The sequence below is a fragment of the Aulonocara stuartgranti genome (assembly GCF_965226115.1).
Source record: "Aulonocara stuartgranti genome assembly, chromosome: 14".
Classification (NCBI taxonomy): domain Eukaryota; kingdom Metazoa; phylum Chordata; class Actinopteri; order Cichliformes; family Cichlidae; genus Aulonocara; species Aulonocara stuartgranti.
The window spans coordinates 25,432,244-25,446,394 of NC_138950.1; the positions used below are offsets into that span (position 1 = coordinate 25,432,244).

Consider the following 14,151-nt stretch of genomic DNA (forward strand, 5'->3'; position numbering starts at 1 on the left):
AATTCAAACTCTCAGAGCAGTCTTTGTTTTTTACTGAACGTTTCGCGTTGGCTTTATTTGTTTTGCTGCTGAAAAATCTCCCTACAGCTGGAGTTCATGATGCTGCTGTGTCCCAGTGTTTCCCCGCAGTGCGAACAGCTGAGCGGATTATGAAGCAGATACGGGAGCAAAGCGGTATCTGCATGACAGAACAAGCGACTACTGCCGCGCACATTTTTAAATTCAAGCAAACATGCTTCAGAGCTTTTTCAGAAAGTTCTGGTGCTGCTAAAACAAAGCCGCCAGTTACAGCTGGGAGAAAGCTTTCAGTGAGCTCTCCGGGATGATGAGCTAAAGTGAAGATCAATGGGGAGAAGCAGACGGATGCAACAGCTGTTTTTTAAGAGTTTTAAAACACGACTGTTGGGAATAATCTGCCCAACAGTCGTGTTTGATGGCAATGAGGCATGTTGTATAGAGCGCTTTGAGTACTCCGGGAGAGTAGAAAAGCGCTACATAAGAATCAGTCCATTTACCAGTGTTCATAGAATCTCAAAGACATAGGCTACCGGATTTAAGTTTGTTTACCTGCTTTATGTGTTGACCCAGAAACAGAGCCACCACAACTTAAGGATTGCCGCTCTCATTTCTCAAAAAAAAGAATAATTAAAAATCGTCTGACGTCCATTTTCTTTTCCATCAAGGCAGGAAAGTAGTTTGCAAAGACCGCGATTGTAATTATTGGGGGTGTCCAAATTCATGGGCTGCATCCTCCCGGGGACGCATTTGTAGACCGATTACGTCACAGCGACGCGCCGAAGGCTGACCAATGCGTCCTCCTTTTCCCCGAAGGATTTGAAGGATGGGTCGGGTGTGTCCTTCATGGCCCACCATATCCCAGAATTCATAGCGCGGCCCAGCCAAACTCCAGTTTCCGGCAATGGCAGCCACTACTAAGTTTTAAAATTACTCTTATTATTCTTTCTGGGTCATATAATAAACTTTTAACATATTTTCAGGCGAGAATGTGGGTGTGTAAACTTCAAATATCTGCTCGGTTTATCAAGATATCACATATTCGCAAAAGTGCTTCGACGTTTTCGGAGACGTCTGTTACCCAACAGCTCGATAGCTAGCCGGGAGCTCGAGAACGGCACAACTCCCGGCACATCATTTTCAGATCACCGCTGTCTTTCGCTACTCAGGTTAAACGTAGGTTTATATCCGGCCTACCCGACCTTCTGAGGACCCGGCCCACATAGCTCGCGAAGGCCGGGTCCTCAGGAGGATTCAGCCCATGAATTTGGACACGACCTCAGTGTTCCGATTACCAGTCCGGGACTGGTCATGCATGCTGACTGATAAAAAGCGCACCACGAACACATTTCATTGCAACTTACCGGCAGTTGTCTAGACGGTTAACAGACAGCAACAGATTCAAAGTTTCATTTCAAGTAATGGTGCATTACACAGACCTAAGCAATACAAGTAAAGTGTAATAGCTCATCACTTCAAAAATTACCATTTGCATGCGCTATTATATATTATTCACCCTGTGTAAATAGCTTACCTTCACTTCTGTGGTTCGATCGGGTTCGATGGAAGCCGAAAAAAAGACCCAGAATTTTCTTGCAGTCCCACTCAGTCAAAAAGCGCGGTCTGGCACATGCGCAACATAAGACTCACGGTTTGGGGGTATATTTTACTGCATTTTTTAATGTAATGTTGTTACTCTTAAGAAAAGGGTATAATAAACCCATTACTTTATAATTCCTTGGCTGAGTGCAATAATAGAGTAAATTTTATATGATTTGCATAGATTATATATACCTTTCTCCAAAATAGCTTTTATCAGTGCAGCTCGTCAGATTGACAGGAAACGAGTAGCTTTTATTGTCGTAAGGACAAACGTCCCTGATGCTGTTGACTTACATCATCGCTCTCAGAGCAAAACGGCAAACAAAGCTGTAATTATGCAGTATGTACAACACAAACAGAGAACGATGTGCTGTAGTTCATTAATTTTAACAGCTCTCTAACATTTTTTACTTGTTTCTGAGAAAGAAATTGATTTTGTCATACTAAGATTTTATACACAACATATTTAATGCACAACAAAGAATGAAATAAGCAAATCAAACATTTTCTGCTGACGCTGCGAGAAATTAAAAGCCAAGTCTGATTTTTTGGAAGTATAATTTGTTCGTAATCTACTATTAGAAATTATATGTGAGCGACTTTTAACCAAAAATCACATGAATAGATGCTCTAGGTAGAAAATACATCACGCAGAATTGTTGGCTGTGACAGCGGTGTGTAATACTGCGCTTCAAAATAACCCAAACACATGCTGCATCATATTAATGAATAATCAATTTTTCCACATCACCGCATAATTTTGCACACAAGACACATCGGTAAAAACAACTTGGACATTTCTTAATTTGCCCGGTGGGCCGATGGTGATTTTTCGCTTTTATGGGCCGATGATTTTTATTTTTTGTGATGGTATAAACAATGAAAGGTGGTGAATTGGCCAGATGCTGGTGGTGGCTATGGCAGAGCTTCCACAGAGGCCAGCAGGTGGATGAGGGAAGGGGAGGCAGGGGGAGGAGAGACCTGAGACAGCTGTAAAAGCTGCTGGTCATGATATCGGTTTGGTTATCTGGTGACAGGAGGAGATGTCCTTACTGAATCATCAGAGCTGGACAGGTGATGGAGAAACAGGTTCACCTTTTAGGTGACATGAATGAGTTGAATTTATAAACTGTTTCTGAGAGACAAATAACACCAGGATGCTTTTCTAAGTAGCTGACAGCTGATAACTGTGCAGAGGCGGGTCTAGCAAAGTTTTGCCAGGGGGGCCAGGTGGGGCATTAACAGGGAAACGGGGGCACAAAGAAATACTTTTCTTTCTTATTCTCATTTCAAATGTCTAGCTTTTAATAAATAATTATCTGAATCTTATAACCAAAGTTTTTATCTGATGTAAAATCTATAGAAATCATACATATACCAACAAGACTGTACATCACTGTCACAACAGCGTCTTTATGGCTTTTCCTGTAATACTTGGTGGGCCGGTCTCTAGTCAAAATGCCCGTGCCGATTTTTTGTCATAGTCCAGCCCTAAATGCTGAGAGTCCTTAGCTGTATACATTTTCATTTACATTTGATAAATTCTAAAAATGTATCATTTTTTGAAAAGTAGAATTGACTTGTGCGGGTTAAAACGAGTTAGTGAATATAAAATTCCTCTAAACTGACCAATAAATTTGAATTGATAGAAGTTGATTTGTGGTTTGGATTACTAACATCAGCCATTACTAACACATCAGTCTTTGCCGAGCAAAACACTGAAATCCATCTTTAGCAAAGACAAAAAGTGTAGCAGTTTCTAAACCTTCAACTAACTCGGGTGTATAATTTCTAAAGATTTGCGCAATTTTGAGAAATGACAAATTTCCAGAGTACAGACAATATAGCAGGGATGCTGTTCTCCACAGATACAACATAACAAAACTGAGAGATTGCCAGTGATTCCCACTTCTAATCTACATAAACACTCATTCGTAGCTTGAGGTATCTCATGAGTGGGCTTTTGCTGACAAAGCTTATGACCCAGCATAAATACAACATGCGTGCACCCTCCCACCCACACACACACACACACACACACACACACACACACACACACACACACACACACACGTGCAAAAGTAGGACACCGTCTTGCGCTCAGAGTTATGGATGTGTCATCACTTGCTGCTTATGGGGCAGCTGCAGGGAAAACAAAAACAAAGCAGAGACAATAAACAGAGAAAAATGTGCAAACTAATTAATGGATCATAGAAACAGGGCCACATTTTAAGCTCACAAGATATTTTAGTCCACAGTCCTGATATTGTAATCTGGCAGTTCTTAAGTTAGTTGGACGGCCCTAAATATTTCACATAGATCAGTAATGTATGTGCCTTCATGGGACACAGCTGCAAAAACTCCTGTGGGCTGACTGCTAGAGCATTTTCAGTTTACCTTGACCCAAAGAGAGAGCCAGAAGTGATACGTCGTTTAACTACCCCTGAAGTTTTAAAATACCCGTCATTACTCACCATTAAATCAAACCCAGAGTGTTGTAATTGTAATTGATGTTCAAATCCTGACAGTGTTGTTTGCGTGGATGTGTGGATGCGAAACTTAATGTATTTTCTGATTTTTCTGCGAAGTGAACTGCCAATTTGTTTGAGCTGGGTGTTTTATGACACAACAGGATTCAGGTTTCAGTATAAAATGTATGTACTTAGATGTTGGGAAAGTTAAATCATCTGACAGAAGCTTCGGTGAAACAATGGGACAGTTTTTGAACCAACATGTCTACCTGACTTAATGCAACAGATGTTGAAACCTCACTGTTTTTGTTTCGTTTTGTTTTTCTTGTTCTTTTTTGTTTGTTTGCTTCTTGCTTTTGGTTGTTGTATTTTTGTATTTGTTGTTATAAAATGCAAAATCTAATAAATACTTGAAATTTGAAATGTATGTACTTATGCACTGTATGTATTTGTAAAAAACAACAATGTGATATTTACACACACACACACACACACACACACACACACACACACACACACACACACACACACACACACACACACACAAAAGACAGTCTGGAGCAGAATGCTCCATTTACCTCTGTTTGATACCCCTCATCGAATTACTGACAAGCACACAACAATAACACCTTACAACACACACACACACACACACACACACACACAGTCACACACACACAATTGGATGTGCTGCGATCAAACACACAAAGATTTATAAATTCTGTCTCTTCTCAGCTTTGTTTAGCCTCAGCCTGCTCCTTTGCGGTCATTTTCTTTCTCCTGATCCCAGTTTCTCCACACCTCCCTCATTTCATTCATCCATCCTCTTCTCATTCTCTTTGATTTGTAGCTGCCTTTTCAGTTCGATGGATCATGTGCTAGGGGATTTCGGAAAACTGTTACTTTATGTCAGCAAATACTGTATAATCCTGACTTGCACATTTTTTATGTATGCTGCAACATCCATTTAATTTTCTAGTTACAAGCTTTATAAGCCAAAATTTCTCATTCATTCTGGTTTCAGGATGTGGCTTGGTGATAGGATATCTCACCCTTTTACCCAGTGTTGGGTACAACTAGTGCTAGTTGTACCCAACACTGAAAGCCTTTGAGACAAATAAGTTAAAAAAAACGGATGTAGTAAAAGACAAAAAAGAGAGGAAAAGAAAAAAAATGAAATGGCTCAGAGAGGATCGTGGCTTAGCTTTGCTGCACTGACATTAAAGGTGCAGGAAGGAACCTTAGAAGTGTGTGACAGGTGAGCAGCAGTGAGAGACGGTGAGTGAGACAGGTAGAGTGGGAGCTAGAGAGAGAGCGCAATCGAGAGCGAGTGAGTGAGAGAGAGAGGCTGTCTGCTGCACCACATCTCTTTCAGTTCCCCTGAAGGTGCGCTTTTGGTAAATGTGGCTTCCCTGCTGAGAAAAAACAACAAAAAAATAAAAATAAAGAGAAGCCGGAGGAGCTCAAAACGAGCAGAGCGTCCAAAAACTGAGAACAAACATCAGTTAACGAGGGAGTCGGAAGAGTGGGGGGAGAAAAGAGAGGGGGAAACTGGGGCACGGGCACATTAGTAACACGCATTAACAAAGGACCACCGAGGAGAAGAAGTGAGGAGACGCAGGGGGGTGGGGGGTGCTGATGGCAAAAAAGTGCGATGGGGCACAGTGACAGCACCTGAGAGTGACTCCTCTGCTTTGTTTTGTCTGTCCTTGCTGCCCTGTCTCCTTATCCCTTTCCTGACCCTGTCCCCTCCTCCTCCTCCTCCTCCCTCGCGCTCTCTCGCACATGCTATCGCTCGCTCTCTCTTCCCACAGTCAGACCAGGGAGAGCGCAGCGCCTGGGTCGCATCTCCATCTCTCTTGTTTCTCTTTCGCTCCTCTGCCATCCTGCTGCACCCTCTCCACCTCCACTTATTGTCATTCTGCAGCTGAAACCCTGTTAGGAAAAACAAAAATCCCCCGGCTCTGCATCAGAGGCAAGACACAGGAGAAGGAAAAACCAGCGGGGGAAATAGATTGGGGATCCCTCACAGAACTGAGGAGTCTTTGTTCTTCTCTAGCTTTTGATGACTGACCTGTTCTGCTGACTCTCCTCTGAAAGGAAATACTTAAAATGGGACACTTGATTTGAGCACAGAAGGAAAAAAAAAAGAGGAAAAGCTTTTCTTTCTTCCTTTTTTCTTCTTGCCGGTTTATCTTGCTTCACAGAACAAAGTGGTGCACATGGAGAGGGAGCATTTGCGAGAGAGCGACTGAAGACTGAAGTCCATTTACGAGGAAAATAAAAGCGAGAGACGAGGAGAACCCGAACAGAGACTGAGCTGAAGAGTCAAACAGAGGCTCCTTTCCCCTCCTCACTCCTTGTCCCGTCTGTAGTTTTCCTCTTCGCTCCCCCGACTGAAGCCCAGCCATGCAGGTGTCCATCGCCTGTACGGACCACAACCTGAAGAGGGGCAATGGGGACCACAGCAAGCAGAGCGCCACCAGCCCCAATGTGGTCAACCAGGCCAGGGCCAAGTTCCGTACCGTGGCCATCATCGCGCGAAGCTTCGGCTCCTTCACGCCACGCCACATCTCACTCAAGGAGTCGACGGGAAAACACACTGGCATGAAGTACAGGTGTGTTAGAGTATGTGTGAATAATGTGCAGTGCACTAAAGCGAGGGGCACCAATACTTTGTTTTCTTGTGTGTCCATCTCATTTACTGTATCCCAATATTTTTCTGTTATACTTACCTACAAAAATGCCCTCATATCAGTGGAGATGTGTCTATATTCTTTAATCAGTTTCAGTGTTGACGTGACATTTGATCATGTGTTTTTAGCAAATGTTTTTTTTCTCCAAAATAGGGACCCAAAGTTTTCAGATAAAGACTCTTTAGATGCATCAGCTCTTATTTAAAAAACAACAACAACAAAAATGATTGTTATCTATATCTGTAGTGACTTTCTCTGCCTTTAATCGGAAGCACCTTCTGCCAAACCTGTGTTATATTTGCTGTGAGCTTGCGCTACACTTTTAAAAATTGTGATCTGCAGACTCCAGACTGATCATTAAGTCGTGCAGAAGCTGCTCAGCCTGACGGGACTCGTAAATATAAACGCCGTCGTCTACGTGCCGGGAGATTACCGACAGCTCCCTCGGGTTCATTGCCTGTTCTGTCCGTTGCTCTGACTGCCTCGCTCCTTACAGTTCATTTACACTTTCTTTATGTCTCACACATCGTCACGCACACATCTTTAAACCTCTCCGTCTTCCTCTCAAATGCTGAAATTCTCATGTCTCAGAAAGCCATGAATGGAAGCAGAGTCTTCTTGCTCCTGCCTCTCTCCCACACACCTAAACACTTTTCTGTCTCCTCTTCTCTCGGCCTCTCTGTGGTGTGCAGAGACAGCTCTGCAGTGTGGGCAGAGCGTCTGAGTTGGATTTGACCTCAGCAGTATTGCTGCTCAGCTGACTTGTGTGTTTGACTCTCATCGCCCGGAGCTTCGAATCTTATGTAAAATATGGTGGCATCGCTTCATTTCCGAATCTCTGCGGATGACGGCGAAATCGAGCTGAAAAGCACGTGTCAGAGGGTCTGAAATGACTGCTGGTTTCTGTGCGCGTAGCGATGAGACGGTGATGCACTGCGTTCTATTAAATAAAGCTGTTTTTATAAAAGTCAACACTGTGCCAAAGCAGAAACTCGATCTGGCAGCGATTTTGCTGCAGCTGGTAAGTGTGTGGCAGCTGAAGCCAAATCAAAAATCTGCAAATGTGGCTACTTTTCATGCTCTGATGGTGATGAAAATGGTAATCGATGGAGAAAAACATTTTTCCACTTCCAACTTTGAGCAAAAGTGCAAGTTTTTTTTTCTTCTTCATTTATTTCTTTTCATTTTTTCGGATGGAAAGTGTGAAGGTATTGAACCATTGTTAGTATGAGTGATTTTATTCAACTTCAGCAAACATCAGTTGACAGCTCAGAGTTACAGTTTACTGTGAGGGCGTCTGGATGCCTTGTTGATTACTTGTGACATGGGTGCATTTGCTTTGCACATTGAAAGGTAACTGAAGTCTTCCTCACTCCTTTTTTATTGGCCAGAGCTGCAGAGAACACACAAACTGATTATCAACAAAACATAGTGGCTGTACTAAATATTCTCTAATGCTTAATGATGTTCGGAATAACGATGTGATGATTTATCCTCTAGTCTATTAATCGTCATTCTTTATCCTGGATATGTTGGCTTGGAAAATTGTAAAACTTTTCAGGCTAAGAGCTTCATTACATACTCACTGGAATATGAACTTGTCTAGACGCCGGGTTATGTAAGTGGGTCGTGATACTGCATGACCAGTAACTAGAGACAGGTGATACGTCACCCTGTGATGAACACCTGTGACGCACCTGAAGTCAAATTTGCAGAGCTACACTTGGCAAGGAAACTGTGTTATTAACATGAAGAGCCAAAGGAGTCTAAAAACATTATCCCACTTAAACTTTACAGTCATAAACCGCCACAGAGATCATCCCAGCGTTGTTTACCATAGTGCCGCGTCAGCGCTTTGATGATGTGAATTTAGACGCTCGCAGTAAGCTTTGGGAAGATCAGCGATTCACCTCACAGTGGGGGTCAAACGAGTATTGATTGAGCCGCCTTGAAAACAGACGTGGTTGGCAATAGCGCTGACATTACTGTGATGTCAGTAATTACAAGCACTGCAAATGAATTGCAGTCATTCCTTACTGATCATCAAATGAAGTAAACTAAAAAAGAAAATCCCAACATGTTGAGGTGATGTGGAGAGCTTACTGTTGTGGGTTTACTGTTAACGTTCTTCTGCTGCTGATGTGGGAAGAAAACAAGCAACAAGCAGACAGTTGGCTACAGTGATGCCATGAGAGTAGTGTTGTGTGTGTGCCAGGATGTTACAGCTTTAGTCGTGCTTATGTCAGCACAAATATGCCCACAGTTCAGGCAGAGTGTGTCTGTGTATATATAATATATATAACAGCTTAACAATTTAGTTTTTCCAGTTCAACTTTAAATGGAGCTCTGTACACATCTGCACACACTCCCTTAAACATGGCTCCCTGTACAGGAGAGTGAGCCATATGCCAGCACAGTCATCCTGTCAGTTTGTCTTCAAGCTTTCAGTTGACAGACGGTGGTGAAAACATGACTTGTGACAATAGACGAGGACAGGCTAGAGTTTCTTCTCACTGCTGCACAGAAACAATGAGCAGAAAGATGGAGAGAAAAGAGGAGAGAGATGGAAACGAAAAGAGACGGAGAGACGATACCAGCGCGAGTGCTAATCGTTCCACGCAGCATTGTCTTCTCCTGACAGTAATGCTGATGGACAGTATGGGAGGAGATAGTCCCACACTGTCCATCTCTACCACTCTTTCCCATCTCTCTCTCTGCTTCTTTTCGTTTCAGGAAGTGAACCCGGGGTTGCGCACACCATCTGCTCTGGCACTGCAGTGTAGGTGAAAGCATGACAACAGGAGAGGTGTTTCATTCTCTGCGTGCACCTGTGCGTGTGTGTATGTGCTCCTCACAGCACAATAATACACACACACTCTGCTGCCGCTGCAGCACAGGCCTGCAGTGTTTATTCCCTTTAAATACAAAGTTATTTGTTTTGTGCCTCGAACCACAAAATAAATAATCATAAACGTCTTTGTGAATTGTGGTGAAAAAAAAAAGTCAAAAAACGATCAAACTAGCACAATGCGGCTTCTGTTTGTTTTGTACAGCGCACCCACTGGGCATGTCCGCCTTTGTAAAAGATCGACGTAACCACTGTGATGTCAACTGTTTTGAAGCCGCTGCCTTTTGTGCTCATTTTGAAGCTAAATACGATGATATTTGGATGAGAGGCTCGAGCTCGGGAGTGATCCGCTGATGCTAAACCAAGATGTGATGGGAAGGTTGTAATTTACTGTTAGAAGTAATTTACTGCAAAAAGCAAAATGTTTGACTTTTATTACAAGAACTGAGGGAAGTACACCAATAAATATGTCATTACTAGTCATAGAGATCAAAACTTTTTTTGCCCCTACAAGACTGTGAACAGAATTATTTCTATTCTGTTGGGATTTACTTGCTTTCATAGCTATCCTCAAGCTGGTATTTGGGGAACTTCAGTTTTTGGCTCATTGTTTTTAAGGTTGAAGTTGAATCTTGGACAGGTGAAAATTTAGAGAGGGTTTGTAGTGATAGCAGTAATTTAATTGTTGTCATATTCAGTTAGGACTTGTACAGAAGTGCATCAATACTTGCCTTATTAATTCATTAGCTGATGGAATATGTTGTCGTCGTGCCGTATGCAAGTCTGACTGAGTAGAAATCATTGGAATCATTTTTGAATGATTTCAGACACGGGAACATGACTGACTTTGGAGACAGAAAAGGAACTCTAAACATGGAGACAAGAGATAAACATAAAGACAAGGCTGACTAAATGTGGGACACAGGCATGGATGACATTAGATGATTAGATGACAAAATGAAGACGAGAAAACACAATATTACACAAAGCAGAAACACAACTAAAAGAACCAGAACCAGGAATATAAAATAAATATAAAATAAATCAGAATCTAAAGAGTCTAAATACATAAACACAGAGTCACAGACCCAGGACCATATAAATATAAATATAAAAAAGTAGGAGAGATTTGTAACTTTTGATTTAAAAGAAATAAATGTGTATGTGGTTGTGAAAAGAAAGGTACGCTTTTGTTTAAAACATATTGTGAAATGTCAGGTATAGCATTATGTCCACTGGCAGGTGACGTGACTAACACTGAATATCTCTTCTTCGTGGCACCTGTTAGTGGGTGGGTGCAGGTGAACATTTCATCCTCAAAGTTGATGTGTTAAAAGCAGTGAAAATGGGTGAGTGTGAGGATTTGATTGAGTTTGACAAGGACCAAATTATGATGGTTAGACTGGGTCAATCTGCAATGGTCAGTATCAAAAGTGGTCCAAGGAAGAAACAGAGGTGAATCAGCAACAGGGTAAGAGGAAGCCAAGGTTCATCGATGCATGTGGTGAGTGAAGGCTGGCCCGTGTGCTCCGATCTAACAGACAAATTACTGTAGCTCGCATGGTTGATGCTGGTTCTCATTTAAAGTTGTCAGAGAGCAGATAAGGAGCTGCATAGCCTCAGACCTGTTGGGGTGCCCGTGCAGTCCAATTCAGAATTACCAACAATGGGCATGTGAGCTTCAGGACTGAGCCACAGAGCAATGGAAGGAGGTGGCTTGGTTTGATCCTGCTTTCTTTTACGTGGATAGCTGGGTGAATGTGCATCACCTACCTGGGGAACACCTGGTACCTGAATGCATAAAAATAGTTCAGGAATGGTTTAAGAGAACAGCAATGAGTTTGAGGCAATTTCCCAGATCTCCATCCAATCAGGCATCTGTGGGATGTGCTGATCCATGGAGTCCCCACCTCACAACTTACAGGACTTAAAGGATCTGTAGCTAACATCTTGGTACCAGATCACAGCACACCTTCAGGAGTCTAGTGGAGTCCATGCCTTGATGGGTCAAAGTGTAATGCCTAATTAGTGTATGATAAGCAATCATATAAGATGAATTTGATGTTAAAAAAGAGGCAGGTTGATTTGGCTAAAATTAATAATAATTAGCTGTGTATATACTTAAGTTTATTAGTACAGGAAATTCTGTATTACAAGCACAGATCCAGCTTCAGCATCAGTACTAACACAGACCCATTACAGCTTCAGCTCTAGCAGATTAACTTGTATTTGCCAATTGCCATGCAGCTCAGCCAAAGCTTTAATTTCCCATTACTGCATGCTAATGCTGATATTCAATCATCTTAGGATTCTAAATGTTTGTTTATATAAATCTCATTCTGTTTAGGTCGACTTTGTTCTACACCAACAGATGGAGAAAACTGTTTTAAAGGAGGGGGGTGGCGTTGTTGTGGGAACAGCAGGGGTGTCAGGTGTGACTGTGAGGTAATGGCAAATGGTTTACAGGACTCACGGGTCTAGTAGGAGGCTCCCTCAGCAGAATTTGGCTTAGGGCTCCAGGGAGGCGAGGACCAGCTTTGAGTTTTACTTTTGTCACAGTGCACGGCATCTGTTGGGCACCCTCCTATTCCTTTGTGCAGTCATTTCAGAGACATATGTGACTTTTACTTGTGAAGCTACCGTGGGGCTACGGATTGGCTCAGAGGAGCATAGAGAGGCAAAGTCAACACTATCTGGCAAATAAGCCTCCACTGCAGAAGCTGCTATTAGAAACATTCATGACTTTAACACCCTAAGTTGAATGGTCACATCACGAGCATGGAACATCAGCACCTCTCCCGAAGAGAACTGATATCGTGAAGTAATCTGCCTGTCTTTTGAAAAAGCTTCTGCACTGCTGAGTCTTCTCTGCCCTGCTGTTATTGCAGAAATGCAGAATCTAAACAAGCTACCGCCTTTTGCTCAGAGAAGCTCTTCTGACGAGCGGCAGCGTGGCGGGAGGACAGAGATACTGAACAAACAACAGTGTTAGATTGTTTTCTTTTGGAAATGCCGCACAGATCTAAATTTGTGACGTGATCAAAGCAACATGCTGTTGATAAAGGCTGAGTTCCAAGGTTTTCCTCCTTCTGACAGAGAGCCTGGAAGCCTTGGATTCACTTTGAATCTCTATGACTTATCTGTCCTTAGGCCTCACTTTTTGAAGAGTATTCTGTATTCTCCTAAAAGAACACGTGTAACAGAGGTGGGATCATGAAAAGCGAGGTAGTATTTACCTGAAGTGACTCTAGCTCTATGTGGTCTTTCAACAGCAGCTGTCCCTGCGTTCTCAGGTCACTGAGTACACACAGGGAACAGGATGCCACTTTACACTGTGTTTTACCAAGCGTGCTACCACCTCAATGCACCAATCGCTCTCAGGATGTCGAAGGAGTTGCCCGGGCTTCATGTTAACACTGTGCTGAACCAATGTCCACCCTGTGCTTTGACAGATGTATTTGAGGACACACACACACACACACACACACACACACACACACACACACACACACACACACACACACACACACACACACACACACACATACAGTCATGTGAAAAAGAGTTATCTCAGGACTCTTTGCAGTCCTGTGAAAACTGAGTACATCTTTACAACCTCCACAGCAACTGCTAATATTTTATTAGCAGTGCTAATAAAATGCACTTGATTAACTGATCATCATCAAGTGTGAGCACCTCTATAAAAGCAGAAGTTATGGCAGTTTGCTGGTCTAGAGCATTTTGGTGTGTGTTAACAGAGCTACGATCTTCCCAGGAGTGGACGGCCCAGCAAATTCACTCCAAGGTCAGAGGAACTACAAATACTCTGTACACTGAAAAATCTACTTCCCTCCAAAATCGAATAGGGTTGCACAACTTCTAGAACGAAGTCCTTCGGACGGATGAGACCAGGCTGGAGATCTTTAGCAGTAATGCACAGCACATGTCTGAGGATTGTTTTGCAACTACTACTGTATACAAATGTATTCTAGAGTCAAATGTGAGTGAGGCCCAGAATGCTTCATGCAACAAGCACAGCAGCAAATCTAAAACAGAAAAACTAATCGCAGCATTGCAACGGCCTAAAGTTCAAAGTTCCGACCTCAGCCTGACTGAAATGCTGTGCATACATGAATATCTCAGTGAACCTCAACTCTGTAAAGAAGAGTGGGACAAAATCCCTCCATAACAATGTGAGTATGATTAAGTCACACAGAAAACAATTACTTCACCTTATTACTGTTTATATTCGGTTCTTAGAGTTACTGAATCACGAGGTGTGCTTAATTTTTCACATGACTGTATGACAGTCACAATACCAAATTGTCCTAGCTCACTGTTCATTGTATTTTTTATTTTGCTATGAATGTGTGGGTTTGAATGTCTAATGTGTCCATCATACAAGGAGTTTAATGGGTTATAGCCAATGCCAGGGATGAGTAACTGACACGCAGCAAACCAGTGGAGTGGAAACAGGAAATTCAGATAAACTGGCAAATATTCGTAACAAGAAAAATTA

General features: G+C 42.5%; 1 protein-coding gene across 4 annotated transcripts in view; it reads left to right on the forward strand.

The window, feature by feature from the left end:
* Window positions 1-14,151, forward strand: part of kcnab1a (potassium voltage-gated channel subfamily A regulatory beta subunit 1a) — a 145,894-nt gene that overhangs the window by 60,407 nt on the left and 71,336 nt on the right. Inside the window, exon 1 of one of the 4 annotated variants that reach the window (XM_082501787.1) lies at window positions 5,920-6,706. The exons of the other annotated variants lie outside the window; for them this stretch is intronic. Coding sequence (XP_082357913.1) covers window positions 6,498-6,706 — 209 coding nt within the window. The 5' untranslated portion in view covers window positions 5,920-6,497. Of the gene's footprint in view, window positions 1-5,919; window positions 6,707-14,151 lie in introns of those variants that run through there. 4 annotated transcript variants of the gene reach the window in all.